The sequence below is a fragment of the Sardina pilchardus genome, chromosome 16 (genome assembly GCF_963854185.1).
Source record: "Sardina pilchardus chromosome 16, fSarPil1.1, whole genome shotgun sequence".
Classification (NCBI taxonomy): domain Eukaryota; kingdom Metazoa; phylum Chordata; class Actinopteri; order Clupeiformes; family Clupeidae; genus Sardina; species Sardina pilchardus.
The window spans coordinates 18447151-18466503 of record NC_085009.1 but is presented as its reverse complement, the minus strand read 5'-3'; the positions used below and the strand labels follow the sequence as shown (position 1 = coordinate 18466503).

At 39.6% G+C, this 19353-nt stretch overlaps 1 protein-coding gene across 1 annotated transcript; it reads left to right on the top strand.

Moving 5' to 3' along the window:
* The first annotated feature begins 8 nt into the window (after nucleotides 1-8).
* Nucleotides 9-16447, top strand: LOC134060264 (zinc finger protein 275-like). The gene is made up of 2 exons (XM_062516915.1): nucleotides 9-264; nucleotides 14844-16447. The coding sequence occupies exons 1-2, from the start codon at nucleotides 33-35 to the stop codon at nucleotides 16019-16021; spliced, it is 1410 nt and encodes a 469-aa protein (XP_062372899.1). The 5' UTR covers nucleotides 9-32; the 3' UTR covers nucleotides 16022-16447.
* Nucleotides 16448-19353: the final 2906 nt, after the last annotated feature.

Genomic DNA, 19353 nt, shown 5'->3' with positions numbered 1-19353 from the left:
GCTGCACGCTGATTCACAAGTGAAGCTTGACAATGGCTTCTGTGGAAATGGTGTTTCAGACACATGTCAAAGGTTTATTAGATGCAGTTGTTAACGTGTTAGTTGAGGAGATAACTGATCTGTTTCGTACATGCCTTGCATTGGAGCAAAACACTGACAGTGTTTCTCATGCAAGTAGTCACATTGGCTTAGCAGACCCCGCAGAGCTCCAACACAGACTGGGGACAAGTCTTAAAAGTACCCGACAGTCAGGTCCATCGCCAGGTAATGAAAATGTTTGCAAGAGCATAAGTTGTGGCAGCACTCTCAGGCTTAGCCTACTAGCAATAGGTTGAGCTACTGATGAATGGCAACACGAGGTCGAATGTTGCCAAGCTGTAGGCTCTCATCAGTTGAAAGCATGTGTGCCTGACTCAAAAACAAAATAGGATTGTAGGCCAGTCAATCTAGCGTTTGACCCATAACTAATTGCAATAGTAATCATTCCCAGTTTTTTGTGATCCCTAGGTATATCTTATTAACATATACAAAATCTACCCATTTATATTTAGTGGAACATACTTTTTTTCAATGTCAAAGGTAGCAATTTCCAATGCATTTTGCCATTGGGATTTACTACTGGTGATATGGGTAAAATTTTAAACTATAGATATCAAATTGAAACTTTCACAGTTGTTTACTCACATTAAGGCAAATATTTTTCGTATTGCAAGTTTTCTGAAATTTGATGTTTAGATATGCAAATGAGACCAGTTTTACTTAAATATGCAATAATTTGCATATATTTCTAGAAAACTAAATCTGAACAATAGGTACAGTCAGCTTCAAAATAATTGCTGCATTTTGCTTCTATATTGGATACCAAAAGCCTATGCAAAGGGAATATTAGATATTACTTCATATCACCTCAGAAATGAGGAAATCAAGTCAAGTCAAAATCAATGCGTTTCAATGGAAGTATATTATAGAACAAATGATTGTCAATGATATGGTTTGATGGAAGTATCTCAGTGCATGCCAACTCACTTGATATGTTGTCTAAACGTCAATATATTCCTTATGTGACTTGGCATATGACTTGAGATACTTCCATCATACCATATCATTGACAATCATTTGTTCTACAGTATAATGTACTTCCATTGAAACGCATTGATTTTGACTTGACTTGATTTCCTCATTTCTGAGGTGATATGAAGTGATATCTAATATTCCCTTTGCATAGGCTTTTGGTATCCAATATAGAAGCAAAATGCAGCAATCATTTTGAAGTTGACTGTACCTATTGTTCAGATTTAGTTTTCTAGAAATATATGCAAATTATTGCATATTTAAGTAAAACTGGTCTCATTTGCATATCTAAACATCACATTTCAGAAAACTTGCAATACAAAAAATCTTTGCCTTAATGTGAGTAAACAACTGTGAAAGTTTCAATTTGATATCTATAGTTTAACATTTTACCCATTTCACCTGTAGTAAATCCCAATGGCAAAATGCATTGGAAATTGCTACCTTTGACCTTGAATAAAAGTATGTTCCACTAAATATAAATGGGTAGATTTTTAATATGTGATGCAGGAGGGTTTAAGGATCAATAAGAAGTATGAACCACTACTATTGCAATTAGTTTAAGTTTTGGCCCTTTTTTGAGCTAGATTGACTGGCCTATTGGTCAACATTGATTTCATTGGCCCAACTTGTCCAATGCTAGGGGTAAGCTAAGTTGATGCATAGAAACACGTAGCCTACATACCTCCTTTTGGCTTTTGCAAATTAAACATTGTAGTCTGGTGCTCTATTGATTTCATTTTAAGTTAGATAAATAAAGATTAGGAGTAAATATCAGTATGAAATGCAATTAAAAAGCGCCGACTGTCAGACTGTTTGGTAAAACATCCACATTGCGTAATATGTATCAGACATCGTTTCAAAATCACATTAAACAGTGAAGTATAACCAAACAAAATGAATGGAAGGTCAGTGGTTCCATCAGGTGGACATAACAGCCACAGCCTTAACAAATAATCCTTCATAGAGAATAGAATATTTAAATGGAAGAGTCCTGCGAGTAGTAGCCTAACGTTAAAACATGAGTTCAAGTATCAGGTGATCATCCAATTGTCATGATTAGACTCATAGACAGGTCATTTGCTCAACTTTTTGGGCCTAGTTTTCTGTCAAAGTTTTCTCAATGGATTCCTGGTCAGAACCCCTATTGAAACAGATTAAGACTTGGGGCATGTTAAATTTTGTCCAAAAATTCAAGATGGCCGCCGTATGGGCAATTCCATAACAGTTGGAACAGGTCCGACACCATGGTCCTCAGTTTTTCCTGATTTTTGGTCAAAATGTTCCTCCATGTCTCATTAGAGGAAAACCAAAATTTTAGCTTGGTATCTTGTTTAGTTTCTGAGATATGGCTCTTCAAATGTGGATAGACGTACGTACGTCCTAAAAAAAGTCCGGAAATGCCTGTATTTAATGAGCACCACTTTTTTTTAAACCCCTCTCCTGTCTTAAGCCTACCATATTATTTTCTAAAAATTTGAACACTGGGGCAGTACCCTGTTTAGTTGTCCAATATCACAAAGGAATTATAGTCCTTCCCACCATTGAAGACTTATTCATCGAAACAAGCCTATATTTTTTTTAAAGCAATGAAAAACAAAAAAAATGTTTTTGTTCTCGTATGGTCATGAATGGATAGCACTCACATTTTTTAAACTTTACATATATATAGTCCATGAGTAAGAGAACATGTTGAAAAAAAATTGAGATGGTAAGTTTCGTATTTCGAGGCTATGGGCCTTCAAAGATGGCCAAAATGGTGTTTTTTCCTAAAAATGCCAATTTCATTGCCTTTTTTCAAGGACAAGATGAAATGCAAATCCGACATTTCTTTTTTCCTGCAATAGTATGCCACTTTGTAGACCATGTGAATGTGGTAGATCCAACTAGTGTTGTTTTTGGCGACCTGTTTTGGTTTTAGTCTAGTCTTTGTGTCAAGCTGTCATTTTAGTTTTTATCAGTTTTAGTCACGTTCATGGGTCATTCCACGCCAAATCAACCAGAGCCCACGCACTTGCGTCTCAAAAAAATCTGAAAAAAATACCATGTGTGCCTATGTTACCCAGGAGACACTCTGTAAAATGTTTTTGTGCTAAGATCAATACTTTTCAAGTAACAGCCAGTTTTACAGGGGGAGGGGGGTATCAAATTTGTTCTACCTCTTTTTTTTGTCAAAGTTCACAAGCTCATTGCTCAAGAACTAGAATCTGTAGGAGGCTCTAATTTTGCAAGCTGGTGCATAAATAGGAATAGTATGCAGTAAAATCACCACGAGTAGTCTGGATGATCCTGCATGGTCATAGCAGTCCCTCAAAGTTGATCAAAATTGTATTGGAGTTCTTGGCTGGGCTCTATTTAGGCTTACAGAAGACATATTTTTACTCAACACAGGCTCTTGATTTTTTTTCTCTTATTGAGATCAGTAGAAACACTCTCCGAAAAAGCAATGAAGAGAAAAGAAAATCCATCAGGGACTGAACAGCAGACCTCACAAGTTTGAAAAATAATTTTGGATCTCATATTCAGAGCACCCTAACACCTTGTGGGAATATACAAAGATTTTTTTAAGATTTTTTTCGTTAATCTGCATTACCTCTTCTTTTTAAAAACACCAATTTGACTTGTCTTATGCAAATCTTTCTTTTTCATTTTCCACCCTAAACATGGACAAAATGCACCATTGAGATCAATATGTTTTGTCCCCACCCGGCAATTTCAGTGATTCAGTGATTTTAGTGGCACCTAGTGGTTACTCTATACAAAACAAATCTCTCAATAGATCTCTATGGTGCATTTTGCCCTTGTTCGGGGTGGGAAATGAAAAAGAAAGATTTGCATAAGACAAGTCAAATTGGTGTTTTTAAAAAGAAGAGGTAATGCAGATTATAGATAAAAATATTTAAAAAATCTTTGTATATTCCCACAAGGTGTTAGGGTGCTCTGAATATGAGATCCAAATTTATTTTTCAAACTTGTGAGGTCTGCTGTTCAGTCCCTGATGGATTTTCTTTTCTCTTCATTGCTTTTTCGGAGAGTGTTTCTACTTATCTCAATAAGAAAAAAAAACCAAGAGTCTATGTTGAGTAAAAATGTGTCTTCTGAAGGCCTAAACAGAACACAGCCAAAAACTCCAATAAAATGTTGATCAACTTTGAGGGACTGCTATGACCATGCAGGATCATCCAGACTACTCGTAATGATCTTACTGCATACTATTCCTATTTATGCACCAGCCTGCAAAATTTGAGCCTCCTACGGATTCTAGTTCTCGAGCAATGAGCTTGTGAACTTTGAAAAAAAAAAAGAGGCAGAACAAATTTGACACCCCCCTCCCCCTGTAAAACTGGCTGTTACTTGAAAAGTGTTGATCTTAGCACAAAAACATTTTACAGAGTGTCTCCTGGGTAACATAGGCACACATGGTATTTTTTTCAGATTTTTTTGAGACGCAAGTGCGTGGGCTCTGGTTGATTTGGCGTGGAATGACCCTCATACTCTTTTAGTCTAGTCAAGTTTTAGTCGACTAAAAGTATGAGCATTTTAGTCTTATTTTCGTCTAGTTTTAGTTGACGAAAACTAATGACTTTTAGTCTTGTTTTAGTCAATGAAAATTGGATTTTAGCATCTTTTTATTAATGCAATTCTATTTTAAGGGGTTGTTCCTCCATAGACTGGGTAAGACTGTTTTTAGTGGCAGGCACTATAGCACCAGCAAACTCTGAAACTATAGGACTGGATGAAATGTGCAGATAACGGTCTCCACTGATAAATATCACACTGGCTAACCTGGAAATGAGGTCCTATGTCCAAAATTCTGAACTACCCCTTTAATAGGAAATGATACATTTTGGTTAATTTTCATGGATTAAAAAATTACAAATATTACAGGTTACATAGGCACTGAACATTGACAGTGGAATCAGGTATGTTACACAGAGTTTGGTCTCCCCCTGTCACCATGAAAGGACTATTTGGAATATTCTGTAGACCTGCTGTTCCTTTTCTGAGAACAATTTAACTTAAGATCAAGTTGTCCTTAGGTTATTGAATGCTGTAAATGTGGATGCTATTTCACCATTAACTAGGTAGCCTAAGCGTGGTTACACACAATTGTCATCTTAATGCAGAATTTTGTAGCCTATAAAACGCATTTCACGTTCATCACTCAGTTTAGGCTAGACCCATGCCTTGAGTGGTCGCTGCCCCTTTAAATGCGTGGGACTTTAAATTACGTTTTAACTCCATGCTGATTTTGTTGATGAACAGCACCGTCTTTGATTCAGTTTTTCTACCGTTTAAATAAACGACACACGCGCACTTGTGTGGTTGGTAAGGAATTGTTTTCAATAGTTTTCTTGCAATTCCCACACAACATTAGATAGCCTACTAAGCCAAGGCATTAAAATGTGTCTATGATTAGAACTTCGTTGCTGATCGGTGGAATAATGTTATTATTGTAGCTATATGACAGCGCCAGCATCAGCTGGACAGAAGCTTAGGCTACACACTAATCAAATCTGCAGTTGCCTGTTAACATTTTCATCTGAATTAGATCTACATGCGGAGGTGAGATAAGTAGCCTAGTGCAAAGTTGAACTGAGAGAGTTGCCAATCTAACGGACTGAAGGTAGCCTATATTTCTTAGCTTATATTAGCGATAACGATAGGCTATACATCTACCGCTCCTTTGCTACATGATCAAATATGATCAGATGAGTGACAGAAGCACCGGATATGACCAACAAGCCCACCCGAGAAACGCTGGTCCTCTGGTATGATAATCAGACCATGCAACCCGATGCGCCCCTGAAGTGAGACGCAGGAAATAGAAATACTGCAAAATAATAACACGACTAAACGACACAAAATAATGTTATAACATTCATGTCCTTCTGTTCTTCGAAAATGAAGAGAGATGTTAGCATGGTTTTTATTTTGTAAACCACATTTAGTCTCGTTTTTATTCGTCAACGATATTGCCTTAAATTTAACTAGAATGCATTTCCCGGTGGGAAGTGCGAAGTGTGCTTGCTCAGACGCGCCGCGACAGCGCCCGGCAGGAGACGCGACCGCTCGTCCTCAGGTCAAAGCGCCAAAGTTTGGCCAAGACGCGAAGCTGCTTCGAGTTTGGCGGCGTTGCCCTCGATTGCCGAATTCTTACACTGACGTGAAGGGTTGCCTAGGTTCATCAGTGGTATGTCCCAGAGCACCTCCAATGTAAAAATGTGGATGTCATCCCAAAGACATAAAGAGATACCATATGAGACAAAATGCATTTTTGCTAATTGCGACGCCCCCTAGTGGCCAAATTGCACCAAATTTACTGAGGTTACTTTGGATGGTGTCCAAAATCATCCCACCAAATATGGTCTTGACACCTCAAAGCGTTTCCGAGATTTGACCTCACTTCCTGTTTGGAGGCTTCGCCATCGAATTTCATTGGCTGCCATGGGCGAACGCTTTGATGTATGGAAATGAAATGTACACCTCTAAGGTCTGTAGACCTTGTGTTGAATTATGTATGAGTTGTTCACGAGTAGCCAGCATGAAACACGTAACCACTGAAAGAAGGAAGGAGCCTAAGGAACTAGGCATGTTTCTGGAACAAATACGAGTAATGTTAGGAGTATTGCGGGAACATCTGCTGTTTACTCACTGTTGAGTAATTTGCAATGTGTTATAGCCTCAAATTGATGGTAGAATAAACAGGACGAATCACCTGTTCAAATGGTGTAATAGGATGAAATTTGGTGTTGATATGTCAAAGCAACCAGGCTGTTACTGGTTAACGTTTCTGAATATGAAATCGATTTTGGATTGGTTGCATGTGATAAAAGCTATGTCATTTCCTGTCCAGACAGCATTCATATTCAGAAATACTGTACACCGGCAACAAGGCACACACACACAGACACACACACATACATACACCTCTTTCAAACAGAAGCATCAGTCCGTTACATCTGCCTCTTGTCCACAAACTGCATGTTGCTGAGTTGACCCACAACGGCAACAGCAACGAAGACTTTCACACAAACACACACACACAACACCCCCTCAAACCCAAATATCTGTGTGTTACGTCTGCCTCTTGTCCACAAACTGCATGTTGCACAGTTCACCTACATCTACCCACAATTCTTTGATTTATAAATAATCCCTGCATTAAAAAACTGCAATGTGTCAAATCTTAATATATTTATATATACATATATATATATATATATATATATATATATATATATATATGTATGTATACTGTATGGGCAATTCCATGCAAAACTGTCAAGTCCATAACCCCACACAGCGTCAAACTATGATGTGGATGATGATTTCTTAAAAGTTTACCATTTTGCTCTTCTTGTTTGTACAACATATTCAATGATATTGTTAACTTAATCATTTGCATTATATAAATGTAACCTATTTTTCCACCCGTATGTCTCAACATATACTGGAGTCACATTCATAAACATAAACAGGATCCTAGGTTCTCAATTTGCTGGACTCGCTGTCTACCATAAAGTTAAAGAATAGTAATAACAGAAGAAAAGGTAAGAAGATGTTGATAGCGTGATTAACTGTGGTGCCTCCACTGAAGAATGTCTTTACCACTGCCCTGGTGGAAATATGTAAATCCTCAGAAATGTCAAGTGACTACAGTTACTTCTACCTGCTTTGATATAGCTTATCCTAAATGAAATACTATGCATAATGCAACAATCACAAAACATTTATTGTATCCTTTGTTTTTTAACTCTTAGAATTCAGTTCAGTATGACATAATAAAATGAAAGTACAAAAATAGTTTTTAAACCCCTTTTTAAAAGTTCAACCTATCACTTTCAATGAAATCTCAATTAAGGATTACGTAGTTCTAAATAGTAACTATGTGGTAATAATTCACCTATACCACCCATAGCCTAAATTAAATTAAATGTTTACCATGAACAATAGTTAAATGAAACACACAGTAATACTTTCTATAACACTTTGTGTTGGATGTAATTAATTGGACCTAGAATTGTTAACTGCTATAAGTGGGCCAAACTTCCCAGTTTAAGTCTCCACACATAAGCTTGAGTCGAAAAACGTAGCTCCCACTTTCCTTAGCTGTAGTGGAATTCTGGGATTTCTCCCTAAAGCGGAAACTATTATTTTTACCTAATTATAGTTACTATTATTATTGGGGAGGTTATAGGTTTGCACTGATTCGGGTAGGTAGTGGCAATATACTGGATGGTATATCGGTTAGAATATAGGACGGAGAAGAGATGGGGTTTAACTTTGCATTGTTCCAGCAGAGACATTCAGGATTTCCATACAGAGAAATATGGGTATGGCTATTTATGTACTTTAATATAAACTTTTTGTTCGTGACTACAGTTATTATGTGGTCAATTACGCCATCTAGCGGCGTAAAATGGTACGGTGTAATAGCGTTAAAAACTTCCTCTATTTGGAAATGCAACATCCTTACAACAGTATAATGCTAAACGGTAGATTCCTAAGCGAAACACATGAAGTATTATAATTTCAAAGAACACTTACACTATATTACTTCATGGAAATTATGTCAAGAGCAAGTTTAACTATATTAGCAAACCTCTTGCATACCAGTGTGAATTAAATACAAACTTACTTTTCATCAATGACTCGCAACTCTGAATGTCAAAGACTGGATTACTCAGGATAACTGCAGGAATTGTCAAAAGGTAAATTAATTATCTCTGTTTATGTGCACAACGAACTTGCACGTCTCTGCAGGTACTAACAAAAATAAGAAACTTAACAGGAAGGCACGCGAGTTTACCACATGAAATATCGCAACAAATGCTAAATCACAGCGAACACACAAATGTCCCGGCCTTTTCTACATAATCACTCAAACTATAATGAATTCTACATGCTAATACAGATGTAAACTTGTGCACATTCAAAGGATACACAACGAATACAAAAGCATGCAGTAGCCTAGCCTACATATAAAAATGCAAAGCGAAAGTAAACAATAGGCCTAATCTCCATTACATCTTCTAAAGACGTTAAACAACATGTTTCAGGCACGTTACAACATGCTGAACAGTAAATATTGTAGGCTACTGGCCTCACTAATTCTGAGCTAGCTCAGCTATCCAGCAAGTACAATCACTAGGCAAGGACGAACAAAGAATGCAGGAAATCTTCACTTTTTTCTCCTTTCCTTCATTTATGCTGTAAAACTGTCAATACAAAAATAAACTATTTTCATTTGTCTTGTCTAGCCACGCATATAGCGAATTGCCGCCATATCAAAAAACAAAGAAATCTTTCTCACATATCTTATTTTCTGTACTTATGTCTAAACACATATTTCACTAGAACAATGTATACTTACTAGGCATTGCCTTCGTATGGGTAAGAAATAACTATAGCAGGTGAAAAACATAAATTGTCCGGAGACAGCAACCAGTGTGAATCATCTCAGTGACTTCTCTGGTTTTAACGCTAAGCAGGAAGTATTTACTAGCCTACTTTCACTCCAAAGTAGATTCTGATAAGGCCAGTAGATGGCGCTCTAACATAACAAATGACTGGTAAATACTGAGTGCAATAACATAAACGAAATCTTGGTCGGCTCAGACCGTGACAATATTATTGACTAAACAATAAACATGTAGGAATGAGGTGTCAAACTCACTTTATGGTCAATTATCATCACACGCACGGCAAAGATAGCACAATGTCTCTCTCGCTCAGAAAGTGCACGAACATAATGACTGGTGCATACGTGCAGGAGCGGTCTTTCTAACAGAGTGATTTACCCAGAATGCTCCGGTCAATTATGGTAAATAACAAGAAATAAAATCGAATTCCTCTCAAAACATCACAAATATATAAAACAATGTCCTGTAATCATTACAATCTCCTAAATAGTAATTCATTACGAAGAGAAACCATTACAAATTGTCAAAAATGAAACACCGTCACAGTGAGAACTCGTGGGATTGCAACTATAAATGGCACCTGGACATCATTGTGAACTAACAACGAGTAAGTCCGTACTTGCCTCTCGGGGCCATGGCGTCGTTAAGATTTACACAGTCTCGGGATGAGACAACGTTGCGGACAATCCATGTCAATCATGTGCAGTGCACCGTTGCGTATATCTCAGCTAATTAATTCAGACAATGACGTTGATACGATGTTGCGGTACGTAACCAAACTGGGGTTAACTGTGTCATAAGAACTACTACATGATGGGACTCGTGCCAGTTCCTTTTGCAAGAATTGGCATACTTTGATTTTTTAAAAAAAAAATATCAACATTGTATCTTAAATCACTCTGGAATGTCCTTTTGGCATGACCTAAGCAATTTAAGATGAGCTATTCCGAATAATAGTATACATTCACAAACACACACGTTTTTGCTAATTATAGAGCCATCGACAGACCAAATAACACCAAATTTATTGAGGGTGCTTTGGATGGGGTCTCAAGTCATCCCACCAAATATGGCTTTCATACGTCACAGCATTTTCAAGATAGGCCCACTTCCTGTTTGGCGGCTTCGCTCGCTGAATTTAATTGGTCGTCACAGGCGAACGCTTGGACGTATGAAGGCGAAATCAAGGCGGTTGATCCGCCTTGGTCTGTAGATCACGCGTGCCAAGTTTCATGACGATCAGATAAACTATGCGGCCAGGGTAGCTTTCCTTTGACTTTGGACAAAATTCAAAATGGCGGAAAATCCATCATGGCGGAAAATGACGTCATATGGTGCGTTGGAATCGGCTGAGTCAGAGGATTCCAATGGTATAAGTTTTATCAAAATCGGCCATACGGATCAAACGTTACGGGCATGAACGCGTTTTCCAACTTTGACCAGTTGGTGGCGCTAGAGCGTGAGAATGGCGAGCATGAAACCTGGTAATGTCAATCAGGGTAGTCTCCTCTATCAGCGTACCAAATTTCATGACTTTATGTCTTACGGTTTGGGCTACAGGTGGAAAAATGTGTGGGCATCAGCGCTCAAAAATCACTTTTCCATTCATTCCTATGGGAAAAAATCGACCGGAAAAACTGGAATAACGGGAGAACGACAAGGCGTATCAAAAAGCTGTATACAAGCCACCATCCTCGCATCAGGACCGACGCGTGAGAGGTGGAACGGCGTCTCTAGCTCTAAATCCCTAGGACAAGATAGGGAGACAAAAGTTTGACTTGAGATAAATAATAAGTAGTATATGAAACGCACGGATAACAATAGTGTGCTTTTGCAAGCACACTAATTAGAGTCATCGTCACATGGCCAGCATTTAGGCCTACGTTGCGTCTCGTCTCGTTATAGTCACGTGAAAAAAGTTCGTTGACGACGATATTTAGTCATAATTTTCGTTGACGAAAGCAACACTAGATCCAACCTGTCCATTTTAATATCCCCTCAGTACATGTCTGAAGTTAGAAAAAATTAAAAATTGTCTTGGCTGAAGGAGGTGTTTGATTTTTATGAACCTCCTAGAAGGACATTATGGGGTTTAACCCCATTTTTTATGTTTGAGGGATCAGATTGCCATCCTGTAAACAGGATACAAATGTTATATCCCATTTTTACTCTTTATTGATCCCTTAGAATATGTCCAAAAGTTGTCAAAAATGAAAAAGGCGACTAAATTGAGGGGCCAAGTGGATCAAGTCACACAAGGCTAAAAATGTAATGTAAGACAGATGAGATACTGAGGGAGAACACTTTGAAATGTATAACCCCTGTTACGATGGCCTTTGAACCTGTGTCCCTAACTGAGGTTAAGGGCTAAAAACCACCAACCACCGATCCGGTGGTCTCCAACTTTTTCATATCTCTTGATAGAAAATGTATAGAGACTTAAAACTCATATGTTGTTCATCTCTTCAAAGTGGTTTTTTGAGACCATCCATGACTTCCTGTGATAACCGGAAGTTGGTCTAAAACAGGAAGTAAACTTTAAAAAGGCTGTATCTCTGGGAAAAAAAAAACAAAAAGCTGTTGGGGCCAAAGTGTTGAGGCCAAAATCATGGTTTGAGAGATTGTGTAGGAGTATGTTTCAGACCATTTGGAGTTGAGTGGTACCTACTTTGTATGACATTAAAAAAATCGCCCTTAGGGTTTAACTACACTTAAAAAGTGTAGGCCTCAACAGCTTTTTTGTTTTTTTTTTCCCAGAGATACAGCCTTTTTAAAGTGTACTTCCTGTTTTAAACCAACTTCCGGTTATCACAGGAAGTCATGGATGGTCTCAAAAAGCCGCTTTGAAGAGATGAACAACATGTATGAGTTTCACGTCTCAAATTTTCTATCAAGAGATATGAAAAAGTTGGAGACCACCGGATCGGTGGTTGGTGGTTTTTAGCCCTTAACCTCAGTTAACACAGTGGGTTCAAAGGCCATCGTAACAGGGGTTATACATTTCACAGTGTTCTCCCTCAGTATCTCATCTGTCTTATATTACATTTTTAGCCTTGTGTGACTTAAGTCGCCTTTTTCATTTTTGACAACTTTTGGACATATTCTAAGGGGTCAATAAAGAGTAAAAATGGGATATAACATTTTTATCCTGTTTATAGGATGGCATTCCGATCCCTCAAACAGAAAAAATGGGTTTAAACCCCATATTGTCCTTCTAAGAGGTTCATAAAAATCAAACCAACACCTCCTTCAGCCAAGAACATTTTTCATTTTTTCTAACTTCAGACATGTACTAAGGGGATATTAAAATGGACAGGTCGGATCTACCACATTCACATGGTCTACAAAGTGGCATACTATTGCAGGAAAAAAGAAATGTTGGATTTGCATTTCATCTTGTCCTTGAAAAAAGGCAATGAAATTGGCATTTTTAGGAAAAAACACCATTTTGGCCATCTTTGAAGGCCCATAGCCTCGAAATACGAAAACTTACCGTCTCAATTTTTTTTCAACATGTTCTCTTACTCATGGACTATATAAATGTAAAGTTTAACAAATGTGAGTGCTATCCATTCATGACCATAAGAGAACAAAAACAGTTTTTTTGTTTTTCATTGCTTTAAAAAAAAATATGGGTTTGTTTCGAAGAATAAGTCTTCAATGGTGGGAAGGACTATAATTCCTTTGTGATATTGGACAACTAAACAGGGTACTGCCCCAGTGTTCAAATTTTTAGAAAATAATATGGTAGGCTTAAGACAGGAGAGGGGTTTAAAAAAAAATGGTGCTCATTAAATACAGGCATTTTCGGCCTTTTTTTGGGACACGTCTATCCACATTTGAAGAGCCATATCTCAGAAACTAAACAAGATACCAAGCTAAAATTTTGGTTTTCCTCTAATGAGACATGGAGGAACATTTTGACCAAAAATCAGGAAAAACTGAGGACCATGGTGTCGGACCTGTTCCAACTGTTATGGAATTGCCCATACGGCGGCCATCTTGAAGTTTTGGACAAAATTTAACATGCCCCAAGTCTTAATCTGTTTCAATAGGGGTTTTGACCAGGAATCCATTGAGAAAACTTTGACAGAAAACTAGGCCCAAAAAGTTGAGCAAATGACCTGTCTATCAGAGCTGCATGTAGGCCTACTGTATAAAAAAGTGTGTCAATTGCAATAGAGATTTAATTTCCTTCCATATCAGACATTTGAAAAATGTTTTGTTTGTTTCTTTATGGCAACTGACCAGGGCCCGTATTCACAAAGAATTTTAGGGCTAAAAGTAGCTCCTAACTGGCGAATTTAGGGAGGAACTCCTAAAAATAATGGGCGTGTCACTCCTAACTTTATGACTCCTAATTTTTTTCACTAAAAGTTATTCACAAAGCATTTTAAGCCTAAAAGTAGCTCCTAAGTCTAGGACAGCCTAAAAGAACTCGAGAGGACTTCTAACTCACTAAGACCTATTCACAACCCGCTTTTAGTGGCATTTCACGTCGCGATGTTTTGAAATGACCGTGCAGTGCAGGAGCTCGCTGTCATGCAAGTGAATAAATGTGCATTGCAACTAAGGATGCAAATGCAATAATGCCACCGACAACCAAAACCACCATTGCATGTAAACTAAATGTAACGTCTTATTGTGCCTAATTAAATTAAATCGCTTCTACTCTTTGCAAATATAGGCTACGTGTTTTCATACAGATTAATTTAAAACATGTTGCAAATATAGGCCTACTGCTCCAGTCCATAGTGTTTCATTAAGCCTAGGCTTGCTTTACTCTTTATTCATTAAGGCTATGCCTATTTATTCATCATCTTCCATCCTTCACAGCCCGACATAACGCACGCATTCTCACCAGCTAAGACCTAACACCTGTCACTCAACTCGTCATTGTAGGGGAGGTTTGCCATCATTCCCGCGTTATAATCACCAGCCAATCAAGGTGGTCACTTTCATCAAGCTCGTGCATGAGTAATGACGTCAACCATAGCAACGAAGACTCACTTTTAGTTTAGGAGTGGGCGTTTCTCCTTACTAAAAGTAGGTCTGAAAGGCTTTGTGAATAACTTTTAATGGAAAACTCCTAACTAAAATCTTCTAGCGCGATTTAGGAGTACTCTTAGTGGTAAGATAAAATGCTTTGTGAATACGGGCCCTGGGATGGCCCTCCAAAACTTTTTTTGCTCAATTATCCATATCTGAAAATGGCTTCACAATTTCAGATTATTGCATTCTCTTTCTCTCTCTCTCTCTCTCTCTCTCTCTCTCTCTCTCTCTCTCTCTCTCTTTCTCTCTCTCTCTCTCTTTCTCTCTCTGTCCCTCCCTCCCACACATTTGTAGGGTGTGATGAACCGCTGCCCTCTGTCATAAGAACACCGACCCCCCCTAGTGTCTGCAGACAAGGCAGCAGTCGAGTCCTTCCTCAGTGCAGTTCAGCACATGATGCATGTGTGGCTGACTCCAAGGTAAGGACTGACCTGCCTGTTGTCATTGAAATGGTTGATACCTGCACCTTGTTTCCTGTGCTGACCTCCGGTCAGAATGAACGGGGGTTGCAACAAGGGCCACTTGAATTGGGATCGAAGGCGGTTCCGACAGTGTCTGCTCGAACAGAGTATGAAATAGAGATTAAAGAGGAAAAGCCATTCACAGGCCATGAAGGAGAGTTGAAGTTAAATGACAGCAGCGCACCACTCACGGAGGGGAGTGTGAGCTCTCTTGAGCTCTCTCTCCCTCTCAAGATGGAGGTAGAATCCACAGAGTTGGACGAATGTGGGGGACCGAATGAGGCTGGGATTGTGGATCACACTCCACCTCAGCCCAGCACCCCAGATGGTCATCTCGCCTGTCCTTCAGAGTCAGGAAAAGCACCTGATCATGCACCACCTGCGGTTGTCATAGAGGGGGCCAGGGATGTCAGGAAGGGACTGGAGGAGGTGAAGAGGCCGAATGAGGAGATAGAGGACGAAGAGGAGGTGGAGGAGGAAGATGGGTCCTCTGATATCCAGGCCTGCTTGTCAGGGTCGGAGCCCAACATGACACAAACATCATCTGGCCCAATAGTGGAGGAGGTGGGGGTGTACCCTGAACAGGTTGTAGAGAGAGCAGGAGAAGATGGAGGAGTTGTACCTCCTCCACTCAGCTGCCCATCTCCACGACGCACAAGCCTCCCGCTGCCCCCTTGCTACGTGCCACTGGACCGCCTCCCCTCGCGCTTCACCAGCAAGAAGAAAACCCTCCTCGTCTGCCCGGACTGCGCCAAGGTCTTCCGCTGCGCCAAGTCTCTGCACAAACACCGGCGCTTCCACTCCGGCGAGAAGCCGTTCCACTGCCCGCAGTGCCCCCGGAGGTTCATCCTGCGCAAGAGCCTGCGACGCCACCTGCGGCGGCACACGGGCGAGAAGCCGTACAGGTGCCCACAGTGTGGCAAAGCCTTCCGGCTCCGCAGAGGCCTGGAGAAGCACAAGCACAAGCACGCCCGCCACGCCCACGCCCACGCCAGACCCGGGCCGTGTTAGTGTGGATACGTAGCTACTGCAAGAGTCGCTTTGGAGGAGGGATGGAACTCAGAATGCGCATGTGAGTCAGTCTCTGAGATTCTGTGTGTATGTATGATATATGATGTACACATTTACACTATGTGTATGAGAGAGAGTTATACATATCTCTAGTGTTTCTTTGAAGTGTTTTGTTTCACCACATTGTTTCACCATGTTTGCAAATCTATGATACAGAAGCTTGTTTACTGCCCTCATGTGTTCATAATTGCAATTATATGCTTTTGAGTGAATTTGCTGAAATACAGTATGTAATATTTGAGAGATTCAAATAATTATGGTTGTTCAGGTAGGATTTGTATAGATTACTTTCTCTACAATAAACAGTCTTTGTAATTGTTATTAAAGTAATCCTAATTCAATAAATTTTCAACTCCTGTTCTGGAACTAAGGAGTAAATATTTCATTAATTCCTAAGTAACAATTTAATGTGGATCATGATCATGAAATTCAGTCAACAGTAACAGAAGTGAATTCAACACATTTATTTCATTGTTAAGAATCCATAGCATTGATGTGACCCAATAGGCCACATTGTATAATGAAGTACAGTGATGTCTCAGCATTATATAAAAAAGTAGTGAAAAGCAGAACCTTTTCTATGGAAAAAATAGATGTCACCACCATCACCTCAAGTGTATTCACAATGATTTAACCATAACCCAGTTAGATAATTGTATTGGTTAGAATGTTTCTAGCTGTGGCAGTTGCTACTACTGTTTTGTGGTTGGTCACATTCAGACCATTCACTGAACAAGTGAACTGAACAACATCTGTCATTTTCATTCCGTTGTTTGCATGGGTTCATAGTTGATGTTGAAGGCCACTGGACCTCTAATGTTAAATCCTACGTAGAAGGATACGTCACCATTTTTGAGCAAGTTCTCCTTAATGTGAGGCAGCACATGGATTTCTGTTTCGTTGATGTTGACCACAATGTTAGGTCTCCTCACCGTGCCACTGAATTTGACCAGAGCCCGAAGGTCTGCTGTCCCATCATTGTTCCCTCCATTCTCTATCTCCCAAGGCTCAAGTTGTAGTTCACTGAGTGTCTGCCAACCTTTTGTAGACTTCATGTAGAGGGGCGTCAGGTAGCGAGAACGGTAGTATTTCCTGTACACCTTCTCATAAGCCTGTCTCATCTCTGTGATGGCCGTATTGCTGATGTCGCCATGTTGCTCGAGCAAGTTGAGGTGGTAGATCTCTGGACCATGGTCGGCCTTTGTACTCTTCAAAAAATCGTTTAATTGAGTCAGATTTGTAATGGCGGGTATATCAACATAGGGTGGGTCAACCTCAGAGGGTCCAGGTTGTGAGTAGGTTGAGTATTTCTGAAAAAAAATGGTCCTCTTACTGACTTCTTCTGACATCCGATCTGATCTCTGAGCCCACATTAAAACTTTTGCAACTTCTCGGTGTCCCAGCTTTCCGCTTGTGTTGAAGAACCGAGATATGTTTGCCGTCTTTCCTTCCTCTGACTCTCTCTCAGCAGCATCTTCTTCCTTCTGGAAAGCACTGATGGCCAGCTCTCCCAATCTCAAGAACTCAAGATGAGATTGTTCTTCATTTTTAAACATACAATTTTTAGATAGACAATATTTATCCTTCTTCATATAATGATACAAATGGTGTTTGTGAACTTCTCCCAGTGTATCCATGATGAATGAGTTGTCACGGTGTCTCTCGATAGCCTTCTTAGCCCAGTGCTCAGCGTTTCTATAGTCTGTCATGGACATGCACTGCTGTTCATTGTCTTCTCCTGGAAATGCACCACTTGTCATGATATAGTAGCATCTAGCAAGGGCTTGTGGAAAGGTTGGGCTATTGTCAAATATTTTGGTTGCATTTTTCAACACCTCTATACACATTTGTTTCCCCTCACATTCCTGTATATGAAGGATCAGATTGGAAAATTTATTTTTTGCCTTCCTCCAATCTGTCTTTGTTGAGTTTGCATTTGATGTCTCGATGAATTCTCTCATGGTGAGCATTGCCTTTACCGTCATCATTAGGTGTGGTGAGTCAACGCAGAAAGTCTCTAGAAACAGGCAGGCCACTTTGCTCCTCTTTGCGCCCTTTGAGGCAAGCAGCTCAATGCATCTCCTTGCAATCATTGGGTGGGCAACACGCACATAAGTCAAAGGTTCAAATAGTGTGAAGGTGACTAACAGGTTGGAGTAAGGTTTCATTTGCGCTTTTAAGGATGGACTTTGGACACTAGCTTTTCCTCTCTGTAAAAACTTCTCACACTGGTCAAGCACAAAGTTAGAGCCAGGGGCATATGAATTAACTAAGGCTAGAATTGCAAAGAGTTGTCCTTTTCTATTGTGTTGTTGTTTTTCTTGGAGCTTGATAGAATCACACACTGCTTGAACATAATCAGAGTTGAAATCCTTCTGAATAATGTTAAATCCATAGAATTCTGTGTGTTCATTTCCGAAAAACTCATTGATTTTGCAAAGATGGCCCTCAAACCCCTGTCTCTCAGTATTTTGGAGTTTTGACTTCAAAGTTACTGTGTTTGTTCCAGCCTCGTCTAGAATCACATCTTTTCGGACGCAATTCAAAATGATGACAATGGGCACATTGGTGTTGACATCAATCTTATTCACCTCTTCTATCAGGCAGTTGTATAGACTTTTCTGCAGACTATCCTTGAACATATCCACATTGTCAAGTAGGAGCAGTACTGGTTTCCCTTTGTGTGCCTTGCCAAGCTCTATTAGCTCTTTAGAAATGACTGTCGGGTCGGTGTCTGTATCTCTCAGTGTCACGCCTAAGAGGTCTTTTCTCAGATCCCAAAGCACCTGCATAGCCAGGGTAGACCCTCCACTTCCTGGCTGATGTAACAGGGTAACCTTGGCAACAGTCTTTCTTGTCCTTCTTTGTTTCTTGATGAGATGTTTCATCTCTTCATAGCCATCTCTTTTTACAAATGGCATTCCATTCTTCTCTGCCAAGTAGAAGTTCACCCATTGGGGAGGGGCACCCTTGTAGTAGTTGGCCTGAATTTGATGTGCAACCTTCTGGTCGAATGTTTCACCCTGAAACTGTTTTGGCTGAAGGACATTTAGACTTGACTCATCAACTGTGATGCCATTTGCCATTGTGATCTCGTGGTCTACTGTTCATTTATTTGATTTTAGTTTATCCTGTAAACTGCTGTAATTTTCATTGGAGTAAGTTTTGACCGTGTTTTATTTGTTGACTTGCAAGATATCATCCTTCCAGGATGTCATCTGTTTATGTAGCTGAAAAGTAAAAAAAAAAAAAAGCAGTGAGTTAACTGCCTA